This window comes from Myxocyprinus asiaticus, chromosome 42 (assembly GCF_019703515.2).
Source record: "Myxocyprinus asiaticus isolate MX2 ecotype Aquarium Trade chromosome 42, UBuf_Myxa_2, whole genome shotgun sequence".
Taxonomy (NCBI): Eukaryota; Metazoa; Chordata; class Actinopteri; order Cypriniformes; family Catostomidae; genus Myxocyprinus; species Myxocyprinus asiaticus.
In genome coordinates this window covers 4,417,187-4,435,203 of record NC_059385.1, presented here as the reverse complement: position 1 = coordinate 4,435,203, position 18,017 = coordinate 4,417,187, and the positions used below count along the sequence as shown (strand labels likewise).

The 18,017-nt window shown below is 39.1% G+C and overlaps 2 protein-coding genes across 6 annotated transcripts in view; both read left to right on the top strand.

Moving 5' to 3' along the window:
* The first annotated feature begins 272 nt into the window (after nucleotides 1-272).
* Nucleotides 273-5,859, top strand: LOC127432634 (cyclin-dependent kinase 2-associated protein 1-like). 3 transcript variants are annotated; one of them, XM_051683950.1, is made up of 4 exons: nucleotides 273-444; nucleotides 4,740-4,831; nucleotides 4,954-5,080; nucleotides 5,191-5,859. In XM_051683950.1, the coding sequence occupies exons 1-4, from the start codon at nucleotides 390-392 to the stop codon at nucleotides 5,256-5,258; spliced, it is 342 nt and encodes a 113-aa protein (XP_051539910.1). In that variant the 5' UTR covers nucleotides 273-389; the 3' UTR covers nucleotides 5,259-5,859. The 3 variants fall into 3 exon arrangements, with proteins under 3 accessions (XP_051539910.1, XP_051539911.1, XP_051539912.1); XM_051683951.1 differs by lacking the exon at nucleotides 273-444 and adding an exon at nucleotides 455-1,025; XM_051683952.1 differs by lacking the exon at nucleotides 273-444 and adding an exon at nucleotides 3,073-3,285.
* A 786-nt stretch (nucleotides 5,860-6,645) lies between these two features.
* LOC127432560 (M-phase phosphoprotein 9-like) overlaps nucleotides 6,646-18,017 on the top strand; it is a 28,229-nt gene continuing 16,857 nt past the window's right edge. For 2 of the 3 annotated variants that reach the window (XR_007895764.1, XM_051683795.1), the window contains exons 1-11: nucleotides 6,663-6,916; nucleotides 8,302-8,588; nucleotides 8,691-8,838; nucleotides 9,963-10,052; nucleotides 12,490-12,959; nucleotides 14,048-14,198; nucleotides 14,647-14,719; nucleotides 14,957-15,042; nucleotides 15,867-15,986; nucleotides 16,067-16,449; nucleotides 16,941-17,090. Coding sequence is in view for 2 of the 3 variants with exons in the window: in XM_051683795.1 (XP_051539755.1) it covers nucleotides 8,338-8,588; nucleotides 8,691-8,838; nucleotides 9,963-10,052; nucleotides 12,490-12,959; nucleotides 14,048-14,198; nucleotides 14,647-14,719; nucleotides 14,957-15,042; nucleotides 15,867-15,986; nucleotides 16,067-16,449; nucleotides 16,941-17,090 (1,922 nt within the window). In the remaining variant the exon portion in view is untranslated. Of the gene's footprint in view, nucleotides 6,917-8,301; nucleotides 8,589-8,690; nucleotides 8,839-9,962; nucleotides 10,053-12,489; nucleotides 12,960-14,047; nucleotides 14,199-14,646; nucleotides 14,720-14,956; nucleotides 15,043-15,866; nucleotides 15,987-16,066; nucleotides 16,450-16,940; nucleotides 17,091-18,017 lie in introns of all 3 variants that reach the window. The other variant, XM_051683797.1, reaches the window with a different exon arrangement.

Sequence of the window (18,017 nt, the reverse complement as noted above, 5' to 3'; positions counted from 1 at the left end):
ATATTCACATTTCATTGTAAAACGTGTTTTGTATTTTTTCATAGTTATTTCCCCCCCAAAGTAAAAGTGCATTATTGGTGAAAAAGTTTGTCCTAAAATTAGTAGGGTTTTAATGTGCAGTTATTTTATTTTATTACCGTTAATGATTTTGTAACTTGTCTCAGTTGTCACTGTGATGATGGACAGCGTTGTTTATTTGTTTTTATTAATTATGATTTGTGTTAATTGAGTTCTTTGTGATTGTAATGATAGACAACAGTGTGGGTGTCATGAGTGACGCGGCCATATTTGCCGGTGCTGCTCCGCTGTAAACAAAAAGTGTCTGCGAGACGGACGCTCCGCTCATTTTAGGGACAATTTTATTTCTCTCATTTATTATCTCTTCAGGTATGTCTTACAAACCCAATCCCCATCAACACCTTCCGGGAACTTCTGGAAACCAAGGTATGCCGAAAAAGCGTGGAAAACTCTCCGTCTTGAGTGCATTTAATCGAATGTAAGAATTGGCGTGGGAAAGAATACCTGGGGAAAAGCCGTGTGTAGTTTTTGTCCAATCTGATCGCTATAGGGTCAGATACTTCACATCCGCCATTATTACTAGTGGAAAAAACGCATTCCTCGGCTTCGCTCGGGCTATATAGCGGCGTGTGGTGCATGTTCGGCTCGTTTCCGAAGGTTCCGCGTCGCGCTGTGGCCGGTTGGGTTGCTACGGAGGCCGCTAGATTGTGATAAAAATGAATCCTTTTAGCGGCTAAGATCAAGCCCATGCCGTTTCCTCCATGATTGTCTCTTGGGCTGTTGATTGATCGGATTCAGACGTTCTGTGTTTTTGTTGCTCTTCGAGGACACCTAGCGGTTGACAGCGGTACTGCTTAGAATGGACGGGACAAAAGTCTGATGAGATCACACTGACAATCTGTTTTTTTGTAACCCTTTTGCGACCTTCGGGACATTTGTTTTCTTTTTCATTTTTGTTTTTTCGATCATTTTGGCTGTTAATGTCAACAGCATACATTTAGTCAAAGGTGTGTATTTTTTGGGTTATTTTAATATTTCAACCTCAGTACCTATAATACATCTATAATACACTGTGTACACAAAATAGTTACACTCAGGACCTTCTGGACACAAATGTCCCCATTGAAACCCATTAAAACTGTAATATTTGATCCCAGTGCCATTAAAGCATAAAATCATGAATTCTAGGATATTATGCTTTCATTCCGGACCCCTGGCTTAAAAATGTAAATTTTAAATAGTTTCCACCAGATGGCGCCATTTTTCTCTTGTTTAGCCTATGGAGCAACTACATGCTTTTTCCCTATTTTCTGTTTGCTGTATTATAGAGCCCTGCAGACCAACTGAATAAATGATGCAGCTAAAATTGTGTGGGTGTGTTGGTATGGATGTCAGAGAGTGTTTTGTATGTGTGTATTGAGAAATTTGTGTGTTTGTGTAAAAAACAACAACAGTGGCATTATGTAAATAAACTGGGATTTAAAGGGTTAAAATCCTGAAAATGAATGAATATTTGGTAGTTATGATCAGGACTGATGTTGGTTAAAAAAGTTAACTTATTGAAAGTGGAAAATAATATTATGGCAGTTTTTTGACGCAGACATTTTTGTCTTCTTAGGACCTCTGAGTAACTTTTTTACATTGACACACAAGGGTTAAACCTGATTTTGAAAATGGTAAAACAAAGAATATTTATGATATAAATGAAATATGAAGCATTTAAGTGTCTGCACTATTTCTAGGACACAACATTTCCATTTATTCTTTTGGCAGACGCTTTTATCCAAAAAGAGGAATAATACATCGTAAGCGATTCATCTTAAGAAGACAGTGGGACGAAAAGTGCTGCATTACAAAGTTTCACTGGCATCAGAATAGTAGTATCCAAGACAGATTAGAGTGCAACAAGAATATATATAATATTTTTTATGAGTGAACGGTTAAGTGCTCATGGAAAAGATGTGTTTTTAGCCGTTTGAAGACCAAGAGTGAGTCAGCTTCATGGATGGAGTTGCGAAGGTCATTCCACCAACGTGGTACAGTGAAACCGAAAGTCCGGGAAAGTGTTTTGGTGCCTCTTTGTGTTGGTACAACAAGGAGCTGCTCATTCTGGTGGGAATGTAGCTCTGCATTAATGATGTTAGGTATGCTGGAGCAGACCCAGTGACTGTTCTGTATGCCAGCATCAGAGCCTTGAATTTGATACGTGCATCAACCGGCAGCCAGTGGAGAGAGACAAGGAGTGGTGTAACATATGCTTTCTTTGGTTCATTAAAGACCAGACGTGCTGCTGCATTCTGGATCATTTGCAGGGGTCTGATCGCACATGCAGGGAGGCCTGAAATGAGAGCGTTACATTAGTTCAGTCTAGTTATGACAAGTGACTGGACAAGCAGTTGTGTGGCATGTTCAGAGAGGAAGGGTCTTATCTTCCTGATATTGTAGCATGTAAATCTACATGATCTTGCGGTCTTTGAGATGTGGTCTGTGAAATTGAGTTGGTTATTGATGAGGAATAATACATCGTAAGCATTTACATTTCTGACCGTTTGATGTAAAACTTGATGTAAAACTTTCTTTGTTCTGCAGAAAACAAATGAAGACTTTCAGAAGAATATATCAGCTCTGTAAGTCTATACAATGCAAATGAATGGTGAACAGAATTCAGAAAGTCCAAAAAATAACATAATATAACTCCAGTGGTTAAATCCATATCTTCTGAAGCAGTATGATAAGTGTGTGTGTGAGATCAACATTTAAGTCCTTTTTACTATCAATCTCAATCACCTTTGACTAGCCCCAACCAGTTGGTGGCTGAATGTGAAAGTCACTTACATTTACATTTATGCATTTGACAGACACTTTTATCCAAAGCGACTTACAGTGCCCTTATTACAGGGATAATCCACCTGGAGCAACCTGGAGTTAAGTGCCTTGCTCAAGGACACAATTGTGATGGCTGTGGGGATTGAACCAACAACCTTTTGCTTCCTAGTTCAGTGCTTTAGTCCACTACACCACTTCCGTCCCAGAATGGATAAGTGAAAGTATAGATTTACAGTTAAAAAAACTCTTAAATATTGATCTGTTTCTCACCCACACCTATCATATTGCTTCAGAAGACATGGATTTAACCACTGGAGTCAAATGGATTACTTTTATACTGTTCACTTGCATTGTGAGGACCAACAGATCTGAGATTTTCTTTTAAAAATCTTTGTGTTTTGCTGAAGAAAGAAAGTCATACACATCTGGGATGACATGAGGGTGAGTAAATGATGAGAGAATTTTCATTTTTGGGTGACCTGTCCCTTTAAAAACGCTGTTTTGCGACTGTTGCTTTTTGTTCAAGTTCTAGTTATGTTAAAGTCACATACTGCACCTTTAACTACGTTGTACAAAAGGTCAGATTTCCATTGAGGCATGCAAGATGCTCTTTTGAGCATTTCTAACTTGGGCATAAATTAGAGGTACAACAACAAATACTTGAAATACAAGATGCTCTTTTCAACATTCTCAAGTTATGGATCATCAGGTTTTCTCTGTATGCTTTGACTCAAGCAAAAGGAGCACATACTGAAATTCATTGAAAAGGAATATTCTGAGTTCAATACAAGTTTAGCTTAGCTGACAGAATTTGTGGCGTAATGTTGATTACCACAAAATTAATTTTGAATTATTTTTCTTTAAAAAAAAAAAAGAGCAGAAATTGAGGTTACAGTGAGGCATTTACAATGGAAGTCAATGGGGCCAGTGTTTGGAGGGTTTAAAGGCAGAAATGTGAAGCTTATAATTTTAGAAAAGCACTTGCATTATTTCTTCTGTTAAAACGTGTGTATTTGAGCTGTAAAGTAGTTTAAAGTGCTGTTTTTACGGTCGTTTTGGGGTTTACAGCGTTACGTTGTCATGGCAGCGAAGTAATAAAATTGGATGTCATTTTACACAGAGACGGTTAGTAAGCGATTTTATCACACAAATTATTTTAACACACATTGTTTATGTCTTGTGGCTATACTTGTGAGTATTTTAATGTTTACAAATTGGCCCCATTCACTTCCATTGTAAGTGCCTCACTGTAACCAAGATTTTTGCTTTTTTTAAAGAAAAGGAGGGACGAGTTGAAAGTAATTTTTGTCGTAACTAACATAACACAAATGTTGTCAGTTGAGCTAGGGATGTAAGTAATGTTATCAAGGCCGTTTCTGAGCATATGGGGGCCCGAAGCGAAATCTTACTTGGAGGCTCTATAAATAACTATATGCAACGGGACACAACTGCAAAACATTAGCTAACTAATTGTTGCAATTTAATGCATGACAACAAACAAACACCATCTAGCCAGGTAGCTGGCTTAAATTAATTTCTTAACAGTGGTCTGGCTGCGTTTATGTTCTGTTTTCTTTTTTTCCCGCTCCCGACTTGTAGGTGTGCATTCCTGTCGCATCTAGCTACAACTCTCTCCTTGAAGTTATATTTTCCCTTCCCTCTCGGGCCACAAGGGGGCCCCCTCTAACTGTCCAATTGAGCCATAACAGCTGCCTGAGTCTTACTTGCAGCTTTTAATATATTGAAAATAAAAGACCTTGCTTTGCAGGGCCCTCTGGTGGCTTGGGGGCCCTAAGCGGCTGCTTATATTGCTTATAGCTAGAAACGGCCTTAAATGGTATCATGAGGAACTGTTTCATAAATTGACTGACACGTATTTTGGGTACTCTTTACAGGAAGCATTCCCTCTCCATCTTCCATGGCAACAGTACAGTCATACAAGCCAATTCTAAATGACTTTGGACCCCCATCATTGGGATTCTCACAGGTAAGCTTTACACTCTGAAATTGTTCTGTCCTAACAAGAAAATTGTTAAATGACTAAAAATAATTCTTGTTCATCATTTCAAATTATCTGAATATCTCTTATGACTGAAATACAATGTTTAGGGGCCAATTGGGAACCAAGTACCCCAGAGTAAATATGCTGAACTTCTCGCCATCATTGAAGAACTTGGGAAAGAAATAAGACCTACGTATGCAGGGAGTAAAAGTGCAATGGAACGTCTTAAAAGAGGTTTGTATCAATTAACAAAGGTGGTACTAAATATCATTTTTTTATCAAATGCACTGATGTTAAAACTGTCTATCAAACTAAACTTTGCTCTTTTTTTTACGTATTGAAAGGTATCATTCATGCCAGAGGGCTTGTTCGGGAGTGTTTGGCAGAGACAGAGCGAAACGCGAGATCCTAGCCCCTTCAATCCTGTTCCTCTCCGTATGGCAAAACAGAACTGTCTCCCTTAAACCATTTCACACGGGAATCATGCATGCCGCTCCGTTGAGGGGACAATCAGAAAAGGCAGCATTTATGTTACAAGTTGCTATTTCGTATGTATTTTGGAGGGAATAAGGCAAGATTCAGAGGATGCATCTTCTGATTTACAAATGCGAGAGATCTGGAACTGTTGCCATTTGAGTTTTTTTAAATATATTTTTATTATCTTGCTTTCTTTATTTTACCACATAGTATCTTTAAATAAGCAAAAACTGCATGCAACTGTATTAAAGGTCCCAAATTAGAAACTTGCATGGCTTTTTACTGGTTAAGACTAGGTATGTGCTTTTACAAATAGTTCTCAGGATGAGGTATAAGGTATTTTCTCCTTGTACGCACTGATGAATAGGACAATTTTCTTTTAAATTGGGGAGATACTGAAAATTATCGTAGTGATGCCATTTTTCGTCTTTATTTGTATTTATTACCTTGTGTAATAAAATGTATTTTCATGTAAAGACAAAAAGGTCACTCTTTGGAATTTTGTATATCTGTCAATAAATATGACATCATTGTGTACGAAACGATTTTGTTCATTGTTTTGCGGAAGACTTGTATTAGTACCATGAAACTGAACCATGGTAATACCTGAGTTACTATAGTTATTGTTACTCTAATGAAATCGTAGTAACATAGTAACTAGTGAAATAAAAGCCCTGAATGTGTCATTTGTGAGGCATGTTATATAAAATTTGACTATATATACATTTGGGTGATATTTTTTACAAAAAAATGTTCATGTCACATTTGACCACAAAATCAAAGGAAAAACATAAAAAATTATATATTTTATTTAAATAAGTTTTTTTTTGACAATTATTCCCATTACTTTAAATTGTGATTCTCATTAAAAAAATAATGTAATTAAAAATAATAGTGTAATTTTACTTAAATTAGCATTAATTAGGTAGAACAACAAATACTACCATGGTATATAAATACTTTACAATTTAAATAATCTATCATGAGTTTTAACATTGCAGTAATGTTCCTAATGTCACGAAAATAATGTCAATGAAACCGTAATGGCCCTAAAATATAGGTTTCATTTTCTTTAACCTATATATACTTTATAATTTCTTTCTATTTGACGTCACTTCATGAGATTCACCCATAAGCCTCTGACTGCAGCAGGGTTACTCAAAAAGACAACCAATCATGACCACTGTTGTGTTCTTTAAAATGCCTAGAATCGTATGAAGGAGCCAATCACAGAGCCTGAATTCGCGTCGAATATTTATTCTGGCCAATCAAATTACGCCTTTGTCATCTTTCAGCCAATCGAGATTCGCGGCGCTGCGTCTCGTCGTTGGGTGGTTAGAACGTTGGAATCTGACAGAAGACGAGAGAGAGCGCGCGGAACAAGAGGAAATGTCAAAATGGGAGAAGAAGTGATGATACAAAGTAACAAGTGAGTGACGCAATACTCTGAAGTTATTGTCATCATAACTGTGTCTGCGCTGGATACTTTGATTGCAGCCTGTTTCGTGGCTCGCGGGATGCAGCTGCAGTGGTGATGCGCGTGCAGTAAGTGTGGCGGCTGCGCGAGCGAGCGAACAGGAAGCGCCATAGCGAGTATGTATTTTGATGATATACTCACCTTTTTATTGCATTATAAAGGCTTTTTAACATTTTCTATGTGAATCGTGCAACGTATGGGAAACAATACCATCTGGGTTTGTTGATAGCCAGATTTGCGTTGTATTGTATCGTATTCTGATGACATAATGTATGTATGTATGTATGTATGTGTGCGATTTAAACGGGAAGGGCTCTTTATAACTTGCTGTTGTTCTCCATCCAAGTTAATAGGAATGTATGACATTAAAATGTATATTTTGTCAATTGCCACGCTGAGGACTGCTTTCAAACAATGGTCTGGTCAGATTTGGGTGTGCTTTTCTGGTTTTACAGCTGGCTTCTTGTTTATGCCATAACTCAATGTTCTTAAGCCATTATCAAAGAACATAATGCATTTAAGTTCAATTTAAAGGGATAGTTCACCCAAAAATGACATTTCTGTCATCATTTACTCACCCTCATGCCATCCCAGATGTGTATGGCCTTCTTTCATCTGCTGAACACAAAACGAAGATTTTTAGAGGAATATTTCAGCTCTGTAGGTCCATACAATGTAAGTGAATGGTGCAGAACTTTGAATCCCCAAAAAGCACATAAAGGCAGCATTAAAGTAATCCATATGACTCCAGTGGTTTAATCCATGTCTTCAGAAGCAGTATGATAGGTTTGGGTGAGAAACAGATCAATATTTAAGTCATTTTTTACTATCAAAAATTAATGCCACAATGCAAAAAAATAAAATAAAAATAAAAATAAAAAATCATAATAGTCCTGAATGCAGGCTTCAGTTTCTTTATGCAAAAATATAATCTCATATTGTCTTGTGTTGATATGGCGTTAAATATGACCAGGACAGGGCTGCACGATTATGCACGATTATTTTTACTGTATATTGTAGCTGCAATTATTAATAGAATTGACATTAAAATACTTATTTTGTTTGGGGCAGCTGCATGCCATATTCTTTATTTGGGCTATGCATCAAAACAAGCTGAGAACTGTGTTCCTGAATTGCATTTTAATTGCATGAAAAACAAAGTGTTATTCACATTTTGAAAAAATTGTACACAGTATAATTTAGATAGTGAGTATTACTGATATGCCTTTAAACTAATTTAACTCCTAATATACACCTAAATGGAATGCTGTAATTTACACTTTTCACAATTATATAATTGCCACAGCTGTAGATTATTTTTCAAAAAAATTGCTTCTTGTGTGTGCGATCTCTAAAAATGAGTAATTACGAATGAAAGGAACACTCATGGAAATTCATTGGTCCGGTGGGATACCTGTATGTACGACCTTTACAAAACCATCTTGATTTCTTGTAGTCTAGAAATTTTACAGTATGTAACATGCTGTACTCTGCTTTTCAGCGCTCGCTCACTGTCACCGCACATTGCTGTTTAAGCATGTCCACAGATGACAGCATCTCTGAGGACGTGTCCAGCTCTGTGGCTTTGAGCCATGATCAGATCAGTGCCAATGGCGGGAAAGAAAGTGAGGCGTCCATCGTCTCCTCCGAGGACACCGTGTCTGGTCTCCCTCAAGAGGAGCGATCCGTGTCCCACCCCGTCCAAACCTTGGAGGGCTTCCTACAGGCAACCGAGGGGGCAAATCGACCCTCCACCACACCAGCATGCAACATTTCGAACAAAATAAGGTCTGTAGTTGCTTTATCCCGTGATGTCTTTGGTGGGACACAGCAAGTCCTCTGGGCAGTTTGAATTCAAATGGTTCTTTCTCCTTTTGTCACATGCCTCAGGAATCTGTGTCTTCGCACTGAGGAGGAGTTCAGCTCAGGAAGAAGTCTGCCCTTCATCAACCCCAGCTCCATAGAGACCCTCAGAGCCCTGGTCCAGGAAATTCAGAGCAGTGGAGAGGCGGACCCTGAGATCTGGAAGAACTGTGAGGTACGCAGATGCTGAGAGCACACTGTCCCTCCCCAGGTTTCTGGGTCATCATCTGGGGTCTCCCCCAGGAGTCCAGCTGAACAACAGTAGCCACCTAGAGGCTCAGAGCTGTGGAGAACAGACCACAATACAGCTGATCCCTACAATTCACATCAACTTCATGTGCGAGATCATTTGTCTGGAGACATTTAAATGTGTTAAGGAAAATTTCACCCAAAAATGACAACTCTGTCATCAATCACTCATCCTCATGTTGTTTCAAACCCATATGACTTTCTATCTTCTGTGGAACACAAAAGGAGATATTTTGCAGTAGTGCTGTCAAATTAAAATGTGAATATTCGTAGAATTTAAGAAAAAAATTAAAACGCACATTCGAATGGTAAAACTGTGCATTACAATTTTGGATGTGTGCCAAGCAGTGACGATGACTTCAGAACGATCGCATTCTTGCGCTTTTGAAAGACTAGACGCAGCGCAACAAGACGCGTTTTAAAGGTTGAAGAAGTTCTTTTTAACTTGACACGGCATCTAAAAACACACGCTCCTGCACGAGACCCTAAAAATCTACAAAGCGTGCCGAAACAATCAAAGATGTTCGTCTAGTGCGTGTTTACATAGAATAACAAATGGTAAACTGCAAGGTTGCAAAGCGTTTGGTGTGAACAGCCCCTGGACATCTCTGGCTGTGGCGTTGCGCTCTCTTATCAGTGTTTCTCAGATTAAGCAATGTGCTCTTAAAACGCTTTGTCAAGAAAAGAGCTCAATTTGGAAATGTGCATCTCGAGATCCTCACGTTTTGTTTCATTCTGTTGTGCTCCGTCTGTTTGAACAGCTCCTGGCCTGTGCTCACAGTCTGTGCAGCTTCACCAACGAGTTCAGCCCTATCTGGGAATATTACTACCATACACGGAACTGTTAACAAATAACACAGTTATTATGAAGCTTGAGTCTGGGGTAGTACCACTAACACTGTGTTAACATAGAAATGTCTATTAGAGCGGTTTTTCCCTCTTGTTTTACTTTTTACTGAACATTTGGGAATATAAACCAACTAAAACGTTTTATTTATTTTTTATTTAAATACAAAATCTTAACATTATTTTTTTCTCTCACTAAAACAGGGCCGGTGGCTACATCTCTTTCAGTTGGTAGAAAAGCAATACCAAGAGCAAATTCTTGCTCAGCAGGAACAGTACCAGTGCCAAATACAGGTATGTTTCTTAAGGAGTTGAACCAAGTCATTGCATTCATGCTGCCAAGTATTTAGGGGCTGTGCTTTGTATTTGTTCTTAAACATGGCCCTCCATTGTGTTTAATTCGGTTGTGCTAGCTAGTCTTAGGCCCGGAACATACATGAACGCAAACACTTCTACTTATCCAAGCTTGAACGTCATGTATCGTTACGTGCAGAAATGTGTCGGAAGGCAAAATATACTGCTACTCAAGTATGCGTTGCATTCTCAGCATTGCCACAAGGGGCAACACCGCAACAGTTTCAAGTATATTTCAAATATACAGCGCAAAAGTCTCTATAGGTGACTGTTTTCTCTATAGGTGAACTGATTTTTAAAGATAACTTATTAACCTTTAAAAACAAACTCACCATGAGTTCTAAGTAGTGGTCGACCGATATGGGTTTTTTAATGGTCGATGCCGATATCCAGAGAGCAGGGTGGCCGATACAATGGCGATATATCACACAATTTAATATAGTAAATAACATAAACATAAAAGTGCTAAAAAATAATTATTATAAACTCTTATTTAGCACTATATTTACTCTTTACAAACTTTGTATAAATGAATAAAAAAAAAGTATTTTTATTTTAAATGGTAAATAGCAGTTTCTTCTGATTCCTGTTTAGTCATCCAATTTTAGTAATTTATTTGCACATGAAGAAATTGTTAATATATTAGGAAGAAGGAAATAACAGTACACACATGCATTTACTCAAAAAAATGCCGAATCAAACCAGTTGTACATACAGTGCATAAGTGCATAAGCGCTTTTACCTTAAAGTTGCACCAGAGACTATTTAGCAGAGACGGGCCACTTCTATTAAAATGAATGGGAGAAATTAGAACGCCCAACTGCAGCCAACTGTCAATGGATGTAGAAAGGAAGTCCCACCTTACAGGTAAAAGATCCAATCACATTTTAGATACAGACATCGCCTGTCAATCAACTCGAGAACGCGCGTGCGCATTAGCTATAAAAGCTGGGAAAAATTCATTTTTAGCGTAATCTGAGGTAAAGAATCACCATTTATGATACCAGTGTTGTCAAATTTTATTGCTGATTTGAAATATATTCTCTGATCGTAATCTTGACCAACTGTTTTGGAGATTTCGGTCTTTCCCCATTCAAGTAGATAGGAACTGCACTGTCATGACTGGAAATAGTCTCCCTGGAGCGTTCCAAACAGTTACAGGGAACTGTCCAGGAGAGAGAGGGAGAATGAAACAGGCGAGCACTTTAACATTATGAGCTCAAACGCGTCTGCTCTGATAGGCGGACCGTTTAAATGACAATGTGTTGTAACAAGATGGCACATAACAACAAAATGAGCCGTGACTGTTCGTTTACATGTCTCAGTCGCTTCACATGCAAGCAGGCTATTCTCAGCGCTCTCAAGAAACAAATCAGCCAAACGGGAAAATTTATCAGCCGATGCGATAATCAAAAAAGGTCAGAATATCGGCCGATTTATCGGCCTCTGTGATATATCAGTTGACCACTAGCTCTAAGGTTGTTAATTGATGGTATACACTTCTGTTGAAGCCATCAGTTCAACTTGTTTTTTAAAAAATCTTATTTTATAGCAGATTTTGTGGTGAATAACTACACTACTCATGATCCAGCAGAGAAACATCCACCGATCAGAGAATCGAGGCAAACTACATGCGCAAAATGCGTACATCAGCCACTCCCATGACACACTGTGAATGACGTAATAGAGAAAGATATTGCACAGGGGTAGATTGCACATTTCCAAATACTTTTTATTTTATTTTTTATAGTCTCCCCTTTTTCTCCTCAATTTGGAATGCCCAATTCCCAATGCGCTCTAAGTCCTCGTGGTGGCGTAGTGACTCACCTCAGTCCGGGTGGTGGAGGACGAATCTCAGTTGCCTCCGCGTCTGAGACCGTCAATCTGCGCATCTTATCGCAGCTTGTTGAGTGAGTTACTGCGGAGACATAGCGCTTGTGGAGGCTTCACGCTATTCTCCGCAGCATCCACACACAACTCACCACGCATCCCATCGAGAGCGAGAACCACATTATAGCGACCATGAGGAGGTTACCCCATGTGACTCTACCCTCCCTAGCAACCGGGCCAGTTTGGTTGTTTAGGAGACCTGGCTGGAGTCATTCAGCACGCCCTGGATTCGAACTCACGACTCCAGGGGTGGTAGTCAGCGTCTTTACCACTGAGCTACCCCACATTTCCAAATACTTTACACTGTTGTTTTTGGAACCCACATTTGCAATTACACAAACGTTAAATTGAAGTAACATTAAATGAAAAAAAAAAAATACCTCCACAGGCATATTATTTATTCTAATTGAATGATTAAGGTAATAATATAAATAAGTGACTACAGTGTTTGTTGTGTTTTGAGTTTCTTACACTTGTTCTCGTCCAGCTAATACAGGATGAAATTAAGGCGCTAGTTCAGTTGCAAAACCGGCAAATCAGTGCACAGACACCCTCTCTGGACCCGCCCCTGCACACGGGTAAGAACCCCAAGCTTCTAATGGACCTGCCGACTGAGAACACCTTCCTTCCCTCAGCCCCGGGGCCCCTGTCACCCCCTCAGCTTACCGTTCACCCTCAGGAGAGCTCGGAGGAGGGAATGGCTACTGTCTTGAGCAGCGGCTATGGGACTCTTTCCACTTTTGGATTAGAACCAGGAAGGCCCAGTTCTGCAGAAGGGAGGGATGAAGTGCTGTGGTCCCCGAACCAGCAGGACGGCAGTCTTACGCCGTCCCCCATACCTGACACAAGCCCACTGGGCCAGAACCCGCCAAGCAGAACGATTTCAGCTAATGACAAGCTCCACACGACTGCCTCAATCACACCTAATGCACCGGCTGACAAACATAGAGTAAAAAGGTAAAATTTAAGTGTTTATTTGTCACTTTGTCCTGACCAGGTGTGACACAAAGTGACAGGCCTATCCCAAGCCAGTTATATAATATAATAGTATATAACTTATCTATACAGTTATATTCAGATATATGGGTGTTTCTTCTGGCACTTTTAGCACTGTGGGTTTCTAGAAAGTTAAGTCTCTTAAAACCATTTTTTGCACTGTCACTGTTTAAAAAAAAAAATAATAATAATAATTATTATTATTTGTCTGCTAACAATGTCCAAAAGTGTATTTTCTGTACATGCGTCACAGGAGATTTATGTAATTTATTTTTTCGTTTTTTCTGAAAGTCATGAAAATTCCCACCACAGTGTCATTTCCAGCACATTCTGTGGCACCTTTGTACAATGGCCGTATTTGTACATTCTGTGATGGAAATGACGCTGATGGAAATGATATTTTTAAAGTTTTTGAAATAAAATGGCCTGACTTCTTTGACTTGCTGAGGCTAATTTTATGGCTAACATTTGTTGTATCCTAAATACACACAATTAAATAATATTTACACTTTTTGCATAATATGGCAAAATTACAGCTTGTTTGGAAATAACACCCAATAAAAATACTCTGCTCACAAGTGATATTTACCTTGATTTTTCTTTGTTTTCTTCAAACATCACTTGTCTCATATTTAATCTCAAGCATGCTCATCACTGAAACTTTTGTCAACTTGGTTAACAACTACATTAACATTTGGAAAAAATAAACTTATCAGGGACAACATTTTTATGTTTATTTCACTGTTTGTTTAGATGATCATAGATTTAAACGTAATAATTAGTATTTTTATTATAGATTTTAATAGTTTAATATTGAAAGTCTGGGTCAGGGACGAGACTAAAATGGTAAAATCTATACTTAAAAGGCATTTGAAAAGTACCAAAATTAAATGAAGACATAATAAAAAGTTTTTAAGTCAGCTTTAATGAGACATTCAAACTGCCCGATGTTAAAGAATCACCCATATACATTGTAGCATAAATAACCTTGATAGTTACTTTTTGTCATAAATCATTTTTGTTGTTACATTGTGTCTTTCTCTATATAGTCAACCTCTGACTTCCTGGGCCCAAAGGCAAAAACACAGACAGAGAAAGAGCAGAACAGCACAAAACAGGCTGTTACATGTGGAGGAGAGAGTTGGGAGCACAGCAGGAGCAGAAGAATCTCCTAAGGAACACACTGATCATTTAGCTGATGTGAGCAAACACTGATTCCAAGTCTGTGATCTGTAGAGATGCACAATATATCTGTGAACACATTGATTTAGGACATTATCAGTGCTTATTGGTATTGGTCTGATTAGGAAAAGATCATATCAAGGCTTATTTTTACTAATTCAATCAGTGTACTAAATAAACAGCCGTCTTTTCTACCGAACATTGAAATATTTAGATGATTCCTGATTTCTTGTGAAGCATGTAAAATTGTAAATGTACTGATCGACAGACAGTATAGATTTATATTCAGCCAGATTTTTTAATAAAGATTTTTGTTTTTATGAATAATGCATCATTTTGCTGTTTCATACAAAGGATGAAGGATGCATAACACATGCATCAGTGTTATGCTTATTTCTTGTGTATGCATTTAAAATTGGTTTGTGAGTATGTGCATCTCAACTCTGGCCTCATGTCTTCTTTTCAGCGTGGATGCAGTGCAGTGTCCATGAATCCTCTGCTGCTGAAGAGAAGTGACAGTCTGGTGTCTGAAGCCTCAGGTAACGTGTTTCACCAAGAATCAAGCTCCACTGTTTGTGTAACAAGATAAAGAGGACTAAAGAGTGTCGCTGATCTTATGATGTCAAGGGAATTGCTGTGTATAACATTACTTTTAAAGAGATTTCAAAATCGTTTTATCTGAATCACTCCGGTTTAAAGTAATTTATTTTTAGTGTAAATATGCTGTTGCAGACATGATGCCATTACTGTTCACATTTTTACAATTTATTTTTCAGGTCTCTCTTACTGGAAGCTGGATGAGAGTGAGCTCTACCGCCCCCTACCTGACAACTTTGAAAGTGGTTCCTTTAGCCTAATGCAGGTAATCAGTGTTATAGCAACAGTTCATCCAAAATTAAAATTCACTGTCATGTTGTTCTAAACCTTTTAAAGGGACAGTTCACCCAAAAATGAAAATTCTCCCATTATTTACTCACCCTCATGCCGTCCCAGATGTGTATGACTTTCTTTCATCTGCTGAACACAAACAAAGATTTTCAGAAGAATATCTCAGCTCTGTTGGTCCATACAATGCAAGTGAATGGTGACCAAAATGTTGAAGCTCCAAAAAGCACATAAAGGCAGCATAAAAGTTATCCAGACGACTTTGTTGGTTAAATCCATGTCTTCAGAAGTGATATGATAGGTGTGGGTGAGAAACAGATCTTTATTTAATGCCTTTTTTAAATTTATTTTTTCCTGCTCCCTGCTCAGTCAACCTCCACTTCACATTCACTTTTACCTTCTCCTTTTTCTGTTTTTGGTAATTCACACTCTTCATGCATATCGCCCCCTACTGGGGAGGGAGGAGAATTTATGATAAAAAATGGCTTAAATATTTATCTGTTTCTCATCCACACCAATCATATCGAGTCATATGGATTACTTTTATGCTCCTTTTATGTGGATTTTGGAGCTTCAAAATTTTAGCACCCATTCACTTGCATTGAATGGACCAACAGAGCTGAAATATTCTTCTAAAAATCTTCATTTGGGGGGGGGGGGAGTAAATCATGAGATAATCCCTTTCTTTGTTCCAATCAAATCCTAATGGGTAAATCAAGCCCCACCGCCTAGGCTATTTCCCACTATTCTGTTTCAATAAGGAAATACATCTGAGTACAGTTGTGTCTCTGTTGCACATAGACTCCAGAAGAGAACCGTCTCTCTCTGTCTCTGCGTGAGATCTACCACAGCAAGCAGAGAACAGATCCCAAAGGCCATGAGTGGGACTCCTTAATCAACTCCTCCATCTCCTCCCCTCAGGTCAGAGCAGAGCTAATTAACACAATTATTAAGCAGAAAAGGATGTGGAGTGTTTCCTCACCTGTTGCTCCCTCACCCAGGTGTTGACTCTCGACACGGTGCATATGAAACACTCTGACTGCACGTCAGGCTTCACTTCTCCGTCGCACTTCAGCAGTCCATCTGCGCAGGCCCGCGCCTGTGCCGGTAGCAGCAGAGCTCATGTCAGTCCGGACTCCATGGGTGTGCGCAGCCACAGCGACACCGACTGCATCTCCAGTGCCAGCAGTCTGTCTGCGCAGCAGGCACCTGACTGGACGCTCAGAACTAACCAGGCCAACAGCGAGGACGACGGCAGCCACACTGCCACGGTCACTGTGCAGCCCAGAGGGCCGTCTGCTCACGAGAACAGAAGCAGCTCGGGGTCAGGCACTGGGAGGCTGGAGGGAACGACCTCGCTGGAAGATCCAGTGGTTCTCTCACTGTACGTACAAGTCCTTAAAAGCACTTTAAAGCAACATTGCAGATATTAAGAGCTTCTTTAGCATGGGTTTAAAGGGATAGGCTACCCAGAAATGATAATTCTGTCATCATTTACTCTGCCTCATGTTGTTCCAAAGCAGTATGACATATTTTCTTCAGTGGGGCTAAAAAAAGAGACATTAGGCAGAACGTTAACCTCAGTCACCATTCACTTACATTGTGCTGTATATAAAAAAGATGCAATGAATTGTGACTGAGGCTCTCAGTCCTGTGTCACATTGGATATACGGACATACTGTATGTGACATTATGGAAGAAAAGAAAGTAAAGTTTTGTTGTTGTTTTTAACCCCCCTCTGTGTCCTTATTCAAACATTTTGACCTGTTCCTTACTAATTGATTTACCTGTAGAATAATCCTCACTACTGTTCCGAGGTCAGCCGTTCCAGTGCTGTCACACTAACTCCTCTTTTAAATGGTCTTTTCTCGTTAGGTTGAGACAAAACCTTAGAGAGAAGAATGCTCGGCACATAGCAGATCTCAGAGCATACTACGAGGCCGAGATCAGTGCTCTGAAAGAGAAGCTGGACCTGGTGAATTTACCTGTCGACATGGAGAAAAGCAACCAGATCTTACTTGAGAGGTGAGAGTAGAGACTCATGGCTCATCGGTAACATTGGTGACCATATCAGTTTCAGCCAATACCACGTTTTGTCTTGTTTTTAAGCTGGCGTTAGTCTGATATTTGAAGCAGATCATATTAGGACTTTTTTATTCTTATTTAAACAGTAAAGTATTTTTATGCTCTGTTTCAAAAGTACTAAACAACTATACTACTGTCTGATTTCACATTAAGCATGTAAAATTCTGTATTGATGCTTTTGTGTGATGCGTATAAAAATACATATATGGACAAAATACTGTAGTATAAATAATTCTAATTTTGCAATATCAGCCATTATTGTATTTTCTTTTAGATTAGATTAGCAATAAAAGAAATAATAATGTGTTAATTCAGTGCAATTAATTATATAAAAAATACTGTGTTAAAAAAATGTACGCAATTAATCATGTCCCTGGACCATAATAATATTTCTACCATTGGAGCAATTCAAGCTTGAAGTACCACCTGTTTTCAGCAGGGGGCAGTAAGCAAAACTCTGGCTGTATAGACAACAAATCACACAGAGCGACAGCAGAAGATGAGGATACGTTCTTGCATTAAAACACAACTGGACGGAGCGCAATTCTGAATGCAGGGATCTCGAGACGTGTTTTTCTAAGTTTCGAACTATGTTTAACTTGACACAACAACCTAAAAACACTGTGTTTAGGGGGCCTGGGTATCTCAGCGAGTATTGACGCTGACTACCACCCCTGAAGTTGCGAGTTCGAACCCAGGGCATGCTGAGTGACACCAGACAGGTCTCCTAAGCAACCAAATTGTCCTGGTTGCTAGGGAAGGTAGAGTCACATGGGATAACCTCCTCGTGGTCGCTATAATGTGGTTCTCGCTCTTGGTGGGGCGCATAGTGAGTTGTGCATGGATGCCGCAGAGAATAGCGTGAAT

What these genes read in the sequence shown, in the direction of transcription:
- LOC127432634 (XM_051683950.1), top strand. Translation starts at nt 390, where the DNA reads ATGTCTTACAAACCCAATCCCCATCAACACCTTCCGGGAACTTCTGGA. An exon ending in GGGAACTTCTGGAAACCAAG is followed by an intron (nt 445 to 4,739) that starts GTATGCCGAAAA and finishes TACTCTTTACAG; the next exon opens with GAAGCATTCCCTCTCCATCT. An exon ending in CATCATTGGGATTCTCACAG is followed by an intron (nt 4,832 to 4,953) that starts GTAAGCTTTACA and finishes TACAATGTTTAG; the next exon opens with GGGCCAATTGGGAACCAAGT.